Source organism: Mus pahari, chromosome 17 (genome assembly GCF_900095145.1).
Source record: "Mus pahari chromosome 17, PAHARI_EIJ_v1.1, whole genome shotgun sequence".
Taxonomy (NCBI): domain Eukaryota; kingdom Metazoa; phylum Chordata; class Mammalia; order Rodentia; family Muridae; genus Mus; species Mus pahari.
Genome location: NC_034606.1, coordinates 38301228 through 38312572, shown reverse-complemented (window position 1 = coordinate 38312572; position 11345 = coordinate 38301228). Strand labels below are relative to the sequence as shown.

At 53.1% G+C, this 11345-nt stretch overlaps 1 protein-coding gene across 1 annotated transcript in view; it reads left to right on the top strand.

Moving 5' to 3' along the window:
• The first annotated feature begins 8720 nt into the window (after positions 1-8720).
• The window catches only part of Ago2 (argonaute RISC catalytic component 2), a 79228-nt gene continuing 76603 nt past the window's right edge, over positions 8721-11345 (top strand). The window contains exon 1 of the mRNA XM_021216331.2: positions 8721-8816. Within this exon, the coding sequence (XP_021071990.1) occupies positions 8795-8816 (22 nt within the window). The 5' untranslated portion in view covers positions 8721-8794. The remainder of the gene's footprint in view (positions 8817-11345) is intronic.

The following is an 11345-nucleotide window of genomic DNA, read 5'->3' as shown; positions in this document are numbered from 1 at the left end:
GCAGGCAGATTTCTGAGAATATATCTTCCCCCCCCCCTTTGGTTTTTCTCTGTATAGCCTTGGCTGTCCTGGAACTCACTCTGTAGACCAGGCTGGCCTCTAACTCAGAAATCCACCTGCCTCTGCCTCCCGAGTGCTGGGATTAAAGGTGTGCGCCACCACGCCTGGTGGCAGATTTCTAAGTTCGAGGCCAGCCTGGTCTACAGAGTGAATTCCAGAACAGCCAAGGCTACACAGAGAAACCCTGTCTCGAAAAACAAAACAAAACAACCAAAAACAAACAAACAAACAAACAAACAAACGACATTGTATCCTTATAGGCCCATAGGCCACAGGCTTGTGGTGTCTGGCCTCTGTGGGCTTACCACTGCTTGCTCACACTGGCTAAAGGGAACCCCACATAGCCATCACTGGGAGAACTAGAGAACCAAAGATGGGACCTTGCTGGGCTCCCTATCCAGGGTTAACTGACTTTGGGAGACTGCTTGACCTTCTCTTCTTTCTGGGACGTTGGTGACTATAGAGTACACTGTGAATATCACCATGGCTCCAGCAGCCCAACCCATCTAGATGACTATTGTTACCTGCCGGAAGGATGACACCTAGGAGTCACCAATATCTGCTTTTGTGGAAGCTCTCATCCACATTTTTGTGTGTGGAGGTTGATTGCCAGTTGCATAGGAACGGAGCATCTGTTTCTACGGCAACACAGTAATGCCTTGGCTTGTAAGAAGACAGGGGTGGATGGCTGGATGCAAGTGCATCTCCATCTGCTGTGTTGTGGAGCGTGGGAGCCAGGTGCTGCTGGGTGACCATGTCCCCAAGGGTCTGTTATTCAAAAAAGAGCAGCAAGATGGGAGGCACCCACAGGCAGCCAAGCACAGCTGAGAGCAGCTGAGGTACCCAGGAAAGATGTGACTCTTGCTTCAGGCTTCCACCTCACCAAGCCCACATCTAAGTACATTCCAGCATTCATAGAACACTTCACAGAAGGCCTGGGGGGTCTCAGTTCCTCACAAAGCAAGAAACCATTGCTCCCAGGTCTAAGGGTGCCTGTAAGTCCTGGCAGAAAGGACTGTGAGAGCTGAGCTTTGGGAGCCCTGGAAACAAACAGTACCTGCAAGAATGGAGTCTGATGTCTACATGGTATGAAAAGCCGGAGGCCTCCCTCACACTCTCAGGCATGTGACCCTGAAGCTGCAGAACACACCAGCTGCTGCCCCTGCCCTGGGCTACATTGCTGGGTGCATGGTCAATCTGCCCTGGACTACATCTCTATGTGCCTAGTCACACCAGTGTTCTCCAGCTTTATCTGCCCTGGACTACATCTCTGTGTGCCTAGTCACACCAGTTCCGCAGGCTATCTCAGCTTTACCGAGTAAAAGATGACAGTCATTCGAAATGTCTTCTTGTTTGTTTAGTTTTTTTTTTTTTTTTTTTCTGACAGCATCTGTCTTGATGTGAAACCTTGGCTGGGCTGGAACTTGTGGCCATTCCCCTGAACTCTACTTCCCACGTGCTGGGATTGAAGGCATTAGGATTATGAGAGAATTAAGAGAAAGGTACTCAGGAGAGAGACACCCCTCCCCTGAGGTGGGAGATGGTGTGCAAGTAAAATGTACTCAAGCTTGTGTGTGAGCTTCTGCTGGAGGAGGCATGACTTCTCAGCATCAGCCGTGTAGACCACTTTGGGGGGGGTCTCAAGTTACACCTCAAACATTTGCTAAAACACCCTCTCCTTTTTGCTTTTTCGTTTTTGTTGTTGTTTTGATTTGTTTTGTTCAAGACAGGGTTTTTCTGTGTAGTTCTGGCTGTCCTGGAATTTGCTCTGTATAACTGGCTTGAACTCACAGAAATCCACCTGCCCCTGCCTCCAGAGCACTGGGATTAAGGCTTTTTGATGGGCAAGATAAGGATCTGTGGATACCTTGGGTGGACTTTAAGTCTGATGAAGTGAAGCCAGAAGCCAGTAGGGTTGCACAGGGGACTTAGTGTGTGCCCTTTCCATGTAAACGGGGTTTCTGATGAGATTCCTACAGAACTTCACACATTTGTAGCTGGGAAGGGAGAAAGGCCTTAAGCAGTTAACTATGCTTCATTTCCCAGCTCTGCTAGTTAGGGTCTTCAGCCAGACTCCAGGGCAAGGGGCTCCTTTCTCCCTCTCATTTCCCCAAGCTTTCCCTTGCACACAGCTCATGATTTTGGTCCTTTTGTTTGTTTGTTTTGTTTTTGTTTTTTTTTTCAAGACAGGGTTTCTCTGTGTAGCCCTGGCTGTCCTGGAACTCACTCTGTAGACCAGGCTGGCCTCAAACTCAGAAATCTGCCTGCCTCTGCCTCCCGAGTGCTGGGATTAAAGGAGTGCGCCACCACTGCCCGACCCTTTTGTCCTTTTTTCCGGACATTGTATTTCTGGCTCCTCTAAGTCATTTTGTGTGTGTGTGTCACTTTGTCCTGTTTTGTTGAGGTAGTCTAATACATAGCCCAAGCTGGCCTGGTGATGACTATGTAGCTCAGGCTGGTCTCATACGGATATTAATCCTCTTGCTTCTGTCTCCCAAGTTCTGGAGTTACAGGTTTGAGCCACCACGCCTCACTGTCGTTTGCAGTTATATATAAACCTTAGAGTGAATTTGTCAGTTTCTGGGCTCTGGTGTACTTGGCAGCAGAGCACTTGCCTAGGCCCTGGATTCAATCCCCAGGACTACAGCAATGAACTGTATTAAATGAGAAAGTCAGTTTGTCAGTTCCCACTCCGGGAAAAGCCCTTTGGGGTTTGCACCAGTTCATGTAACAAATGCTTTTGACTCTACATCTGGGCTTGGCTGGTGGCGGCTTGGTTGGCTGAGGCCTGCCGCAGCTGGACAGCTGGACAGTGCTCCACGTGCAACTCAGGCCAGGCTGGGCCCATAGCCACCAGGGGAAAGCTGCTCTTGGTGGCCTTGGTGAGACCCAAGCTGAGGCCAGGTCTGCAGGTATCTGAGTCTTTACTACCCTAGTCACACAGGAGGGAGAACCAGGCGCTAGGCCAGGGAGGTCACTTCCCTGGCCCCTTCTCTTGCAAACAAACACCTAAGCTTGGTTTTCCTGCTCTTTGCTGTCCCTACCCTGTGCAGCAGTGCACCAGTGAGCCAGCTTTAGGTCTGTGTCTGCAGCTGTAGGAAGGAGGTTGCCTGGGGTTCTGGCCTTAGGCTGGAATGGCTCAGAGAATGGAGTCACTTTGATATAACTTCCTCCTGATGCTACCTGCTATTTGGGGCCCGTAGCTCGCTTGGTGCTGACGTAGGAAAAATGAATAATGAGCTAAGACCAATCAAAGACCCCCCAACTCCCTCCAGCCATCAGCTGCCCTTCCTTGGGTTCGTCAAGTCGTGGACAAAGAAAGGCCTCTGCTCTCTCTTTAAACTATATTACTGCTGAGACTGGAGTGTAGGACAGGGCACTAATCTAGTAAATCCTGGGCACTCCCTGCCTTTAATCCCCAGCACTGGAGAAGCAAGGAAGAGAGAAAGGAAGGGAGGGAGGGAAGGAGGGAAAAAAATTCCATTCAAATTGTCCTTTCCATAACAGTCAGCTTTATTCCATTGTGACCAAATTCCTGACAGAAGTCCCCTAGGAGGGAGAGATTGTTGTTTTGTTTTTGAGATTTATTTTTATGTCTATGAGTGTTTATCTGCATGCACACCTGCATGCCAGAAGAGAGCATCAGATCCCACTATAGATGGTTGTGAGCCACCATGTGGTTTCTGGGACTTGAACTCAGGGCCTCTGGAAGACCAGCCAGTGCTCTTAACTGCTGAGCCATCTCTCTCAGTCCCAAGAGATTTCTTTTGGAGTGTTGTACCCGTGGCTGCTGGGCTCTTCACCTTCATGATTGACGGGAAACAGTCAGGCACCATGCAGGCCTCGGGATCATACCTGACGACCCGGGCTCCCAGCACAGCTGCACCACCTCCCTGCAGTCATTCACACCAGGAACTGCACAGTGGACGATCTAGACACTTCCACGGGCCTTTAGGCTATGCTTTACTAGTGAGCTGGGTATCTCTGGAGTCAAGTTTACAGTCAAGACAACACTTCCAGTGACTGGGTGATTTTGTATCCAACTCTTACGTCTATTTAACCAGCTGTGTACTTATGCACATCTGATCACATAGCAACTATTTTCCTTGTACTTGGAGCCTCAGGAAAGTCTGAGATTCTAGTTTGCCCATGCACATGTGTATGAACACAGACACACAGACACAGACACACACACACACACATACACAGAGACACACAGACACACACACAATTTTTTCAGTGCCAAGGACTAATCTCAGGGCCTTAACACATACTAGGCAAATACTGTATCCTCAGTCCTTATATATTACTTTTTGTGGCCTTTAAAAATATATATGTTGCTGGGCAGTGGTGGCACATGCCTTTAATCCCAACACTTGGGAGGCAGAGACAGGTGGATTTCTGAGTTCGAGGCCAGCCTGGTCTACAGAGTGAGTTCCAGGACAGCCAGGGCTACACAGAGAAACCCTGTCTCAGAAAAAAAAGAAAAACAAACAAAGAAAACAAAACAAAACAAAACAAAACAAAAATCCCTGCCTCAAAAAAAAAACCAAAAAAATATATATTTACATGTTGTGTTACATTTTTGTGTATTGGTACGTGCATGTGCAATACACATGTGCCTGCCTTTCATGATTCATGTGTGGAAGTCAGAGGACAACTTGGAAAAAGTCCGTTCTCTGCTCCTTCTGCTATGGTTCTAGGCTGAATGCGGGTCATCAGGCTTCATGGCAGGAATCATTTTTTTTTTTTTTTTTTTTTAAGATTTACTTATTTACTATGTATACAGTGTTCTGCCTGAATGTATGCCTGCAAGCCAGAAGAAGGCACCAGATCTCATTACAGATGGTAATGAGTCACCATGTGGTTGCTGGGAATTGAACTCAGATCCTTTGGAAGAGCAGTCAGTGAGTGCACTTAACCACTGAGCTATCACCGCAGCCCTCATGGCAGGAATCTTTACCCACTAAGTCTGACTGGTTCTGCTTAGAATTCACTACGGAAGACAGGTATGGTGGTGCATGCCTTCAATCTCAGAACTTGGGAGGTAGAGGCAGGCAGATCTCTGAGTTCAAGGCCAGTCTAGTCTACAGAGTGAGTTCCAGGAAAGCCAGGGCTGTACAGAGGAACCCTGTCTCAAAACTCCCTTTCCCCCAAATCATTCTCTATGTAGCCTGGCTGGCCTGTAACTTGGAGAGATCCTCCTGTCTCTGCCTCCTTGGTGCTTAGATTCCAACCAGGGGCCACCACGCCTGATTCATGTGATGCTAAGGAGAGAACCCAGGGCATTGTGCATGCAAGGCAAGCCCTCTACCAACTGAACCATAACTCCAGTGCTTCCCTTCTCATCTGCAGAGCACAGTAAAAGTGTCTCAGTCCATAGTGACTACCATAATGCCACAGGCCATGGCTTAAACACAACAGAAAGAGAAGCTGTGGCTTGTAGGCCTACGCGTGTATAGACCCACCTACAGGGAAGACTGAGGCTCAAGAGTGAGACAGAGATGAAGGATGGGGTGGAGAAAGGAATAGGAAGCAACCAAGAGAAAGGAAAGGAAAGACAGCCAGGTATGGTCACGAACGCAGAGGCAAGAGGATCAGAAGTTCAAGGGCAGCCTCCGCTATTTGGTGATTTTGAGGCCAATCTAGGCTACATCAGACCCTGTCTCAAAAGGAGCAAAGAATCAAACGAAGCCTGGTGGCTTCAAACACATATAGGCCAACCTGTCTCTGCCTTTCAAGTGCTGGGATTAAATGCATGCACCATCTCACACCTAGCTGTTTTTGAGATGGTCTGTCGACCCCCCCTGCCTTAGTCTCAGTGCGAGGATTACAAATACGACCACGCTGACTTGAAGGAACTAATAGCCCCTAAAGTTGAATCTTTCAGGCCCCATAGCATTGGAGCATGCGGTGTGCAATGCCTCGGGCTCTCTTTTCTCTTTCCTGGGGATTATTGATCAAAACCGGGAGTGCAAAGTATTTTAAGATAAGGACTGGCCTGCGTCATCAGCCTGTGCCTGAGCCTATAGCTACACACAGCATCAGGAGCCCCAACCCAAGAGGGGAATTGAGGCGGGAGGGGCCGAGGCCTCCAATGTTATGTGCCAGGCCAGACTGGGAACTGGAGAAGGTTCTAGGCGTGAGTGGAGATGACACCATTGTAAATTGAGTCCTAGCTTGCAGGCCAGAAAGAAGGCGTGCCCATCTCTGCAGGTGGGGTGTGGGGGAAGAGGTGGGTTGGGGAGGAGATTGTCAGAGGGAGCGACCATTGGCTTGGGCTGTAGGTCTGCAGATCTTCGGGTGGTGCATCAGCGCAGGAGAGGACGGCTGGACCCTGGAAAAGGGCACTCCGAGTGCTGAGGGGCTGCACGTGAGCCCGGGACTTAACTGGGCACTGAGCTGTGGAAGGACGACGACAGGAAGCAATGCCACCCTTCCACCAGCAGAGGGCGGTGTTGGGTCTCAGCAGAGACACAATCCATCCAGCCTTCCTGAGATAATCCTGCCTGGAAACAAAAGTTTCCCAGCCTCCATCCTACCGCAGAGCCTGCAGCTTTTCTCCCAGGTCCTAGTGTTAACGCTGTCAAGCAGGCGCTGTGGGCCTCGGAGTGGAACATGGCTCCTGGAACGGTATGCTGCAACTGCAGGTATCCAAGGGGCTGCTCCACACGGCCCTTCCTGCTAGCTGGACACCGTAGCTACTCCTTAGCTGTTCTTAGGATGGCGGCTAATTACAAAGACATCTCTGAGCTACTTTGATTTTGCTTGTTTGGGATCTTCTTCCCTCCCTCCCTCCCTCCCTCCCTCCGAGGCAGGGACTCCGATACTGCCTCAGCCTCCTGGAAGCACACCTGGATGTAGGAACCCTTACAATAATGAAGTCACCCCGCCAGGCTGATGCTGGCTTGTTGGCTCAGGGCCAAGCACACTGCTGCACTTAGCCACACTGACTGGATCCCATCTGCAGACACACTCTAGTGTCTTTCTCACTCCACTCTGGAGGGAGCGCCGCGCACGGTGTCCATCTCCCCTGTGATGAACAGCAATGCCCACGGTACCCAGGCTTCCCCTGTGCTCAGAAACACATGTGTAATCATGCGCAGATTTTTTTTTTTTTTTTTTTTGTGGCGTTGAGGATTGAACCCAGGGCTTCTTGATGCCTGACAACTTACCTACTCCATGCTCCCCAAACCGACTTCATGACTTTGGGGGCAGGGTGTTAGTGCTGGGAGCGGACCCAATGTCTCCCAGGTCTTCAGTCAGTGCGCTACTGCTGAGGGAAGTCTAACACCGCCTCGCCTCGCCCCGCCCCTCCCCCACATTAGTTCTGTGTTACCCTGGCTGGTTCTGAGCAAAGACCTCTCCCGAGTTCAGCAGATCCTGTCTCCATCCCCAAAGTACCAAAGTAGTGGTGACCACAAGGGCTAGGTATGATTGATTACCCATTTGTGTCAATCACTTGGGGGGGGTGGAGTCTTTCTTCTATGTATCCTAGACTGGATTTACGGTTGCCATCCTCCTCGCTCTGGCTAGCTGGGATGGCAGCCCTGCAGCCCTGTGTCTAGTTTCCTCCTCCTCCTCCTTTCGATGTTTATTGGAAGGAGAGCTGCTTTTCTTGCTCCTGGGACTATCTTTGAGCACTACAAAGGATATGGAGCCTACCCCGAGGCTGGGGTCCCTGCAGTAGGACCCTGTTTGTCTTTGGCCTGGGTTCTCAGTATGGGCTTTGAAGACATTGCAAAGCGTGCAGGGCGAGGCAGGAGCTGACACACCCGCCTCTTCTATAGAAAAGGTTCCAGGGGCAGCTGGACGGGACTGGGAGCACACGCCAGCAACAAGTGGAGAAGGGACATACGTGCACAGAACATGCTGGCCTAGCAGACCTCAGAGCAAAACTTGGGGGCTCGGAGGCCAGAAAGCGGGGAGCCCCGACCAGATCTGCTCCCTGACAGCTGATAGAATTTAATCTTGAACTTGCTGGGCTCCCTTGGTGCTTTGCTAGGATTATCTGGGTTGTCGAGTCGCGCCGGGAGGTGGCGGTGTGGTCACGCGCACGGGTCTGGCCGCGTCCAAGTTCAAGCTCTGGGTGGGGAGCTAGCTTCCCGTCGCCGTTTCGTTAATAACTTAAAGAGCCAGGCCGAGGTGCAGGGGCGGGTGCGCGGCGGGACGCGGCCGAGGCTCTGCCACTCGGCGCGGGAGGACTCCGACTCTGGTCGCAGTGTCGGGCTAGCCGCGCCCGGAAACCAGACGTTGCCTCGCTCGGCCCCAGGGAAGGTCTCGGCTCGCGTGCCCCGGGTCGCTTCTGGGGTCCCTCATTCAGGGCAAGCACGCGGGGGGCCGCCACCGCGAGTCCCCCCCCCCCATCCCGCCGGCGCGCGCCACCTCCAGCCTCCTCCCCTGCCCCCCTCCCTGCCACCTTCCCTCCTCCCCGCCGTCCCCTCCCTCCTCCCCGCCCCCTCTCTCCCTCCCCGCCGTCCCCTCCTTCCCTCCCTCCCCGCCGTCCCCTCCCTCGTCGTCCCTCTTGCCCCTCCTCCTCCCCTCCCTCCTCCCGCTCCCCTCCCCCTCCGCTCCCGCCGCCTCCGCCCGCCGCCCCGGCCGCGTCGGGTAAACCTGTTCTGCCAGGCGGCCGCGCCGGGGCGGATCGAGCGGCCCGGGGCTCCTCGCGGCTCGCGGCGTCGGGGCCCGTGGAGCGCGCGGCCGGCCCTCGGCCGCGGCCCTCGGCAACGCCACCATGTACTCGGGAGCCGGCCCCGGTGAGTCCGCGCGGCGCCCGGCACTCGTGCCGCGGCGGTTGGCGGTTGGCGGGCGGGGCAGGCGAGGGCGGCGGGGCCTGTGGGGCCGCGGCATAGCCTCGGGGCGGCCGGGCAGGGCCTCGGGGCCGGGAGGCCCAGTGCACCGGAGCAGCGCCGCCGGGACGTGTGCGGGGGCCCAGGCTCGGCCTGCAACGGGTCCCCGTCCTCCCGCAGCGCTTCTCCCGCTGTCCCCGAGCGCATAGCTGTGGGGCCCAGCACGGCGGGTCTGGGGCGGGGAGCTGGACGGGTCGGGAACCGAACCTCGGGGTCCCGGGACCGCGATCGGTCGCTTGGACGCAGTTCCACGCCGGGCAGCCGCCCTCCCCATTCAAGTGCTAATCGCCCTGCGATTTCCTAGCGGAGCGGGTGGCCGCCGTGGCACCCCTTTCCCACCAGCGTGCCCGTTTCTCTGGAAAAGTTCCAGAAAACTTAAAAACACGAACGCATTTCCCCACCCCGCTCCTGGAGCCGAGCGGAGGGCGATTTACTCGCCGGGTTGAGAAAACAAGTGTTGGGGAGGCTTTTTCGCCTTCTCCCGCCAGGCACGTGGCTCCATTTCCCGGCTGCCCCGTCGCTTGCTCGGGCTCAGCCTGCCCCCCTTTGTCCGCCAGGCTGTACTTGGCGCCCGCGGGCCCTCCCTGCTGCCCACCTGACCTAGTGGTTCGGCTCTGGGGCCTCCCCAGACTTCTTCACTGTGGGGTCTGGAAGCCTCCCAGATCCTCCCGGGTTCCCTATGGTGCCCGCTCCGGAGCCTAGTGCGCCTCCGCTCCTGATGTCACAGGGCTCCTCGAATGCCCACTGACCAACTTGTAAATGCGTTAAAGGGCTTCCCAACGATTTGAAGACCCTTTTAACCTTGCGCTTGGGAGGTGCCCGGGTCCTAGGGACAGATGTTGGGGCCTGGAGGTCCCTGCGAAATGGCCAGTGGCAGCCTCCTGCCAGATTGGGAATCCCCCCCCCCCCCAGCTCAGCGCTGTGGAGGAACCCAGCAAATCTTAGCTCCGAATTTGTACGTTTTCCCAATGTGTCAATTTCTAGTGACTTCCTTGGGGACGAGGCCAGGCTTTCGTCTATTTTGCGTGTTGATTGATTCCTTCAGCTTGCCACAGTGGGTCTTTCTGAAGACGGGCAGTGGAGGCTCTCAGAGAGGTTTTAATATCCGGGAGCCAGCAAGCATTAGGGCAACCTGTTTGAGCACTCCCCTCTAGAAGTGATTCCCAGTCCCTTTGACCTTGACCCGCTGTTGGAAGTACTGGTTTGGTGTGGATTAGACCAGTGAGCTCTTTGGTAGGGTGGAAGTAAGAGCCTACTGTGTGTTCTGCCTTTAAAAAAGAATGCGGTAGCCTTCTAGATCAACCGGTTCATTTTGGTCACTGGCAGCTTTGAAGATGGCTGCTGCGTGGGCCTCCGCATTGTGGCCTAAGAGAGAGACAGTCCCCTCTAACCAAGAAGGCCTTGGGTGAGAAAAGAGATGCCTGTAGGATAATTCTTGGCTAATGGCAGGTTGGGAAGGAACCCAAGTTTCAGGTGGGCCAGTGTCTGTAATTGCAAGCCTGGAGTGCAGCTCCATTTTATTGTACATCCCAAGGCTTTTAATTCTGTTTACAAGGAATCCCCCCGCCCCCATCTCTTCAAAGAGACTCCATCATATTTCCAAGTTTAGGCGAATGGAAGGCCATTGGATCTGAATTATAGAAAAGCGACAGAGTTTTGCTGTTTCTGAGCTTGATGGGAAGTAAATACTTAGTAAATTAACTTTAAAAATAGAATTCACCGTGGGTTCTTATTGTGTCTGTCACAAATACTGTTACATGTGTGAAGTTAGTAGCATTGGGGGCCAAGGTTCAGAACCTCATAAGGGTTTTTTTCTTTTCCTTCCTGTGCTATTGGGAAAGGTAAATTTTCTACCCATCCTGAAACTTCCTAGATAGTGGGTTCTAGGTGGAGGTCCTCCACCCACCCACCCAAGGATCTTAAACTGTCTGCGAGCTTTGCCCCCTCCAAGGCGGTGCTCCTGCATTATGGAGCCCAGGAGTACTTGCTACAAAATAACCTCTGTGACCCTGGAAACTGGGTTGAGAGTTGCCAATCAGGACTGAGTCTTTGATCACCGCTGTGGTCTCCCATGGCCCTGCCCCCACCCCCATTCTCCCCAATTCAGTTTTGTCTGAGGGTACCACTGCAGCCTGGTGGCCTGTGTGTGCCGCAGGGAAAGCTCTGCCAACAGCTGGAACACACCGCCTGGGTGGCTGAGCACTTGTGGGAAATCTCCCCCCCCCCCCAGTAGCTTGTGAGGGAATTTAAATAAGTGTTCAAGAGAAAAGATGTAAAAGCTCTGACTTACACATTCTTAAGAGGCAACATTTTGTAACTTTTGAGTTTCTCTGTCAACACCATTGGGTTTATTCTTTACAAGAAAAGAGGCTGGGGCTGCCAACATGATAAAAAATGTTTCTCTCTTTTTTTCTTTTTTCCTTTTTTTTTTTTTTT